Source organism: Alligator sinensis, unplaced genomic scaffold (assembly GCF_000455745.1).
Source record: "Alligator sinensis unplaced genomic scaffold, ASM45574v1 scaffold479_1, whole genome shotgun sequence".
In the NCBI taxonomy this organism is placed as follows: domain Eukaryota; kingdom Metazoa; phylum Chordata; order Crocodylia; family Alligatoridae; genus Alligator; species Alligator sinensis.
Window position 1 is genome coordinate 67,793 of NW_005842324.1, and position 7,100 is coordinate 74,892.

At 41.8% G+C, this 7,100-nt stretch overlaps 1 protein-coding gene across 1 annotated transcript in view; it reads left to right on the forward strand.

Moving 5' to 3' along the window:
- CFAP69 (cilia and flagella associated protein 69) overlaps positions 1-7,100 on the forward strand; it is a 57,780-nt gene that overhangs the window by 15,330 nt on the left and 35,350 nt on the right. Inside the window, 2 exon segments of the mRNA XM_014522228.2 lie at positions 1,995-2,060; positions 4,174-4,283. Of these exon segments, the coding sequence (XP_014377714.2) occupies positions 1,995-2,060; positions 4,174-4,283 (176 nt within the window).

Below are 7,100 nucleotides of genomic sequence, written 5' to 3' on the forward strand. Positions count from 1 at the left end.
CCAGCAGGGCTGGGGGGCTGCGGGGGGGAGTGAGGGACCTTTCATTTTAATCATGGATTTTGTAGATTTTATCAGAGCAGTTGCAATTTTTTTTTATCAGGGAAAACCAAGATCCCTGCTAATCAAACATAAGGTCATAGAATCACAAAAAAGTAAGCCTGGAAGGGATCTCAGAGATCTAGTCCAACCCCAGGATCATCCCTGTTTAAGCCATTCCACTCAAGTGTTTGTCTGATCTGTTCCTAAAAACTTACAAGAATGAAGATTACTCAGCATCCAATGCTTAGCTACCCTCTTAGTTGCTAGTTTTCATATTCAAGACCTTTCACAAACTATCTACACCTGGCTTATGTTACTGAAATGTTGAAAAGACATGAGACTCTTGCCTCTAATCAGCCAGTGATGCCAACATCCACGTCCCACAAGCTAAATGTTCAAACAAGCTTCATACTTACTGTCATGACCCAAAAGGCATGATTGTGTGTGCGCGCTTCGGCACCAGAATTATCCCCGTCAAGTTGCAGAGCATTGCACGGGAGAGTTTCCTGTAGCAAGAGGAAACCCCGGTGCAGGGACGAGTTTCCCGCCTTTTCTGCAGCTTCTTTTGCAGAGTACATTGCTCATGTTGCAAGAGGAATGCACGGTGCAAAAGAGTTCCCGCCACCGGTATGCAGATTCGTTCCCCGTGATTGGCTAGTGCTAAATTATTCACACGTGGCGGCTAGCGATTGGCCTTTTAGCCGTATAAAAGGCTTGAGCAGTTTCCACCCAAGCCGAAGAGGACTCCACATCCATCTCGTGGGGACTCTGGGTACACGGCAGGGTAATAGAAACCCTGTGTGAGATACAGAGAAGCGTGGCGGCCTGATCCACCGCCCACCTCTTCCCGTCTTCGAACGCAACTTTTATAAGACGTATTTACGATTCCTATTTTGGTGGCTCGTTCACCCAGAGCATCCGGAGCTCTGCACCGTGGAGCCTAGCAACCTCCACGAGACCGTCTGTGTTGTCTGTCTGTAACTGCAACTTAATCAAGCTTTCCAGCCTACACCACTGCCATCTCGGTGTAAGTAAACAATCTTTTAAACTACCGCTACGCATCCGTGCCTAATTCCAGCTCGAAGGCTTTCCCTCTCCGCCCCGGCGTGCCCGGGCTGCTGGCCACAGCCCGCGTGCAGCGCGAAAAGGGCTCGGGTCGCTCCCGGCCCGCACACTTACTTTCATGTTGTCTCTCCTTCTTGGGGTTAGTTGCCTGTAAACATTCAGAAAACTATCCCATTGTCCCTCTTCAAATCCTTCCTTAAATTCCCATTTGCTTTAGTGCTGATCCAAGACTTGTCAATATGCTTTTTATTGAAAGGTGCAGGGTTATATTGTAATATTACTAGCCTGTGATTGAAAAATTTTCAGTGAAGGTAGACAAGAAGCAACAAAGGGTCATGGCATAACATAGTTACAGTGACAGAAGGCATATTCAGAGCAATAACCTGCCAGAAATTAATGAGACTATGTCACATAGTTGCCTGCTGTACCAGGAGACTGAACTTGATGACTCAGGAGGGCCTGTCAGTCCTTCCTATGAAGTATAAAATTTCTGAATAAATCTTTGCTATATCAGTGCATCTTTAATTAATATAAAGATGACTAATTATAAAATTAAAATGCTATCCCATAATTTTATCCAGTCACTGTATTGATAATGCTGATGCTCTGCTTCACTCATCTGATAGTGTTGTTAACTAACAGTATTGTCCAAGGATTTAATACAGTGGGACCGACATGTTCAATAAACAAGTCTGCTAGGTTGAAGAAATGTTCATCTGAAAAATGTGGTTTGATCAGGAATCTGATCCTGCTGCAGAATACTTTTCGGATTTCATATCTAGTGACTGCTTTATCTTTTTCCACTTGCATTTCAATGCAGAAAAGAATACATAAGTTTATTTAAGGTTTAGAGGACCAATGCAATCATAGCTCCTTTTTCCCCCCCTCAGAATAATTTGGAAGAAAAACAGCTGCAAATTCTCCAGAAGGTAGTGACACACTTCGAGAATGGGCTTGTATCCTTTTTTCTACTCTTCGGAAAAATAAAGTTCAAATAGAATGTGGTGTTTTGTGCTTGTTAATATTTTAATTTTTCATCAAAGTGATTTAAGTTTGACTGTATTTCATGTAGAAAGTCTTCTCTAATAGCAGCTGTGTTCACCTCTGCTTTAATTATTGGCACAGAAAAGGCTTTCACATGGACACAGCATCCCTAAGGTTGTTTAGGGGGAAAAAAGATTCTTGGATGCTCAGAAGTACCTGCCACAAAGCTTCAAAATCTCAGTCAGCATAATGTAAAATATGATGACTGCACATCCAACTCAGAACAGACAGGTGGTCTAGTGCCAGAGTGATTAATGTTATGGAAGTGCAGATATCAGCAACAGTGACTGCTGGGCATAAGATGATATTTTAAAGAAAAACAAATCCAGAATAGCTAGCTGAGATACAGTGTGAAAATTAACAATGGCAATCACAAGTAACAGATTTCTAGGAATTGCAGGTGATACTGCAGTGCAAAGATTATTTGTGTTTGGGACCAAGTTTTCAAAGTTGGATGCTTAAAATTAGACAGTTCTAAATCTACCTTGTATATGCCTCCAAGTAAGTTTTGCAGTGCCTCAAATCTAGGAACCATGTTCAAACAGACTAAGGCATTTAGGATCCCTATAGAGTGAGCGGGGAAACCTAGGCACCTTCCAACCACAAACCAGCAGTAGGCACAGGGATGTGTCTGAACTCTACTCTTCCTTTGAACATAGATATCTGCCTCAAAGCTACATATTAAGTGCATATGTTGTTTCAGGATCCAACCCATCCCAAGTGGGAAGCTTACTTGAATCCATATGTCTAACAGACAGCAAGACTGACTACAGGATAAAACATAGCACCTTTCCTTCACTCGTGTTGCTTTGTAATGAGCTGCATGCATCGTATCAGCATCAAACACTTGCTTTGTGGCCATCTAACGAATCAGGGACTTAAGTATCCCTAGCACCAGTCTGGAGTACAACAGAAAGTAGGTGGAAATTGGATATGTAGGGGACAAATCTGGATTGTCTAAGGGGATGCTGACTGATTTGGATCACTTTTGAGAATTAGGTGCCTAAACCAGATTGGTTTTGGAAATTAGGTACTCAGAGGGCTAGAACAAATCAAGAATTTAGGCACCTAAAGCAAACTAAGCAGAATGTAGGTATCTGAGTCCAAAATTAGAATCCATCTCCCCCTTTTCTCCTTAGCTGTGAAATAAATCTGGAAGCATCTTAAGTCAGTGGGTGCTTCCATGTTTAATTATTATTTAAGTTCTATAGACTGCTAGGCCAAAATCCAACTCCATCTATAAAGTGGTAAGTACTATGCATGTGGCTAACTTTAGCTGTATAAGTAGCAGTTAGGTCTTTATACACAGATTTTAGATCTTACTCCCTCTGGGAGGATATGTAACTCCATGTGAATTGCAAAAGTGGAGGATGCGGACCCTCCTACCTTTTAGTCTAGGGGCTAGGACACTTGCCAGACGTAGGTTCTAGGCCCCTAACAGCCAGAGATGGTTTGAATCTGTATTTCCAACTTCCCAGCAAAGTGTCCTATCTACTAGGCCCTGAGCTAGACAGGGCCAAGAGTACCCTCTACCTCTTCTGTTGAAACTAACCCACTGAGTAATCAGGAGGAGAAGATATGTGGAGCTGGAAAGAGAGCCAGCCAGGGAGAACATTGTAGCTTTGTGCCCTAACCATTAAGGTACAGAATGGTGCTGCTTGTTCCCTTTCTCTGGCCCAATTAATCTTGAATTTGCTGAATACTTGGGCACCTAAGTCCTTTGTTGCATTTGGCCAATAAACCCCCATTCAGAAGTGGCCCAATCAGAGTTGTTCGGTGCTGACAACTCCAAGTGAATTGGTAAGAAATTTAAATCAGAACTATAAATGCTACATAGCTCTTAAAATCACTAGCTGCCTCAATAAGAATTTACATGCCTCATTTTAGCCATCTAACTCTGAAATGTGGGCCTGAGTTGTTTCTTTGTAATGCTGGAGAATGTTACAGGAAATATATTTCTATTTTTATTTCTAATGCTCCAGAGTTCAAACAATTTAATTTTCCTTAACTATTAAATATTAAAAGCCTCTTAAGGACTTAGCAGAGATATTTAAAATTCTTAACCTATGTGCAGAAAAAATTCAAGACCGGGAAGCTTTCATTGAGCCTACATGTGAAATTCTTAAAATATGTGGGTAAGTACCTCAACTTCCCTTTAATAAAGAGCACCAAAATTTTATATCGTATGTTACAGAAATAATTTAAAATGATTTACCCAGCATTCCTGAGATAAGCAAGCCCATCCCCCTGGTCCCCAATCTTTCCTTCTCATAAAATGATTTTTCCTGGGGTCTGATTTCTTTAGGTACAAAAAAACCAATTTTAGTAGCTCAGTAACTATGGAGCTCTGTACTGCAGCACTTTGCACTGTATTATAATTAACCCCTGGGTGCCAGGAAGGAGGGTTCCCACAAGCCTCTCATTGCCTGCAGTGGGTTAGTTTGGGACTATTGCCCACAAGAGATTAAACAATAAGTCTTGTTAAGGTGTGTTTTGTTGTTTCAAAAAGCTCCCCAGGTGACTTAAAAGCCTCAGATGAAGCAGAGGGATCTTAATAGCTTAGGTAAGCTTTATGAAATGACAAATCTTAGGTTGGTTTGTTACAGAGGGAAAATGCTGAAGCAGTTTGAGGTTTTTGTATTTAAAATCTACTTTAGACATCTGACTTTTAATTACAGAAGTTTTTTAACATCTGCAGTTTCACATAGTACTTCATATTGTATTGGCAGATCCAGAATTAAAGTGCCATTATTATTAAACTCCCAATTATTAAATTGCAGAGAAGAAGCAGAAGAAAGTACTGACAATTATGAAACAAGTGACATTTAAATCCTGATTTGTAAAAATCTTTCTGCATTTCAGCTGCTAAATGTAACAGTTATACAACATTGCAACTAAATTTCTTACTTATTCATGCATAATCAGTTGTGCTGTTTTGCTTTGCTGCCACACAGTGGTAAATGAAAGTACATCATAAAGTTTTAATTTCCTTCTGTGTATAGTAGCAACCTGAGAAAAAGTCACGAAAAGTTGCATAATACAGAAAAAGTAGTATTAATTCATGTGAGAAGAAAATGGTAATCTTTTATAACCCAGGCTTTGCTTTAATTTTTGTCTGTTTGAACTTTTCCCAGACTTCAGTGCTTCTTCTAGATAGGGAGATGAAATCCATAGCTAAAGGGAAAAGATATTGCTTGGAAATATCTTTGAGCAGCTGGTCCCATTACTGATAAACTTTTCTACTTTTTCACTACTGCCCTTATTTGTCTTCTGTCTTGTCCATGCTTCTTTCTTTTTCCCCTCTTCTGTCTCCCCATTTGTTCCATTATTTTTCTCTCCTTTCCTTCCTTTCCATTCCCAATCTTTCTCTAGAAAATCTTACAGCACAACTGTCTGCACCCTGATATGCAGAGAGTTTAGCATAATGTTAGAATATTTATCTGAGTATTATGGCAATTGTGAGCGTTTATGTATTTATGCAGCCTTCCAGCCCATGGAATCTTAGGGTATTTATAGACATTCTCTGGGAGGTGGGGGTAGGGAGAGGGGCACTTCCCTATGGTGGGGGTAGGGAGAGGGGCACTTTCCCCACGGTTTAGGTCTAAATAGCACAGATCCGAGAGCCATGCTAATTAAAAGTACCCAGAGCGTCACATGTATCAGCATCCCCGTGCTGGAAAACGATGGCAGGGCACTTTGAGCTAAATCTCATGGCACAAGGTTTAGTTTAAAGCGCCCCGCTTCCACTTTTCAGCATGGGGGTGCTGATACATGTGACGTTGGAGTCTGCCAGAGCACAGTGATTAGAGATTACCATGCTCCAGCAGACTCGATTAATTACAGCACGTCGGAGCAAACCTCCCTGCCCATGTATAGGAGCTTTTAATGTCACCTAAATGGTAATGCATTTGTTCTAACAATATCCTGTTTTAAAGAAAGGATAGTGTTTAAGTTAGGTGGAGTCAAATTAATGGTTCTAAGTTTCCATATTGCTGGAAGTCCTACTCAAATAAAGGTTCCTTTTTCTATCTCTAATGCACATGCTTGGCTCTAGCCTGGGACTTGTAGCAGGTAAGTTACAAGGTTTAGTAATCGCTTCCCTGTGGAAATTTTACATGCAAGTGAAATTGCTTTAGTGAGACTGTCACCCATAATGTCAAGTAGTACTGGAATAATTTATAATAAAGGCATGCAGTAGAGAGAAAGCAACTTCAAGTGAGATGTTTTTGAACTTTTTTTAGCAGTTTTGAAATAATATTGATTTATACAAGAAACACTGGTGTGTACCATGTCTATGGCTAAGTACAGACATTTGGTGAGGTTAAACTGGATTCAAAATGGCCACCTGATTCAAACTTAACTGATCTTGGTGCCAACCTTACTCTTACAGACCTGGTGTCAGTGACTGGCAATCAGTCTAAACCTGTAACTATATAGCAGTTCCATGCACACAAACCAGTCTAAAAATTGCAGAACCCAGTTTAAGATAAATTTGGATCTATGTAGTATCAGACTTATTCGGTTTAGGTCTAAGTGGTGCATGGAATTTCTGTATACTTGCCTTGTGCAGCCCCTGGGTTGGGAAAATCCAGCCACTGGCCCTAGCCCTGGGGCTGCTCTTTTCACCCCACCTCCCCACTAGGCTATTTTTTGCCCCCATGGCCCTTTGCTTCCCCCTAGCCAGCCCTCTCAATCCCCATCCCACAAGCTGCTCTAGGTGGAGCTTCTTTTATCAGTGTTTCCTGTCAGAGCTGAGCACATAAGTCCTGGCATGGGGAGGGGCAAGAGAGATGAGGATGTGGTTTGCTGGGGCGGAGAGGGGGGAACGGACATGACATCCTCCCACCCGCAGGTAATGCAGGCCCCCCCACCTGCAGGTTGCACCTGCCCCACTCACCCCACCCATGGGTTGTGCCTGCCTCCTGCCCCACCTCCAGGTTGCACTGGCCCCA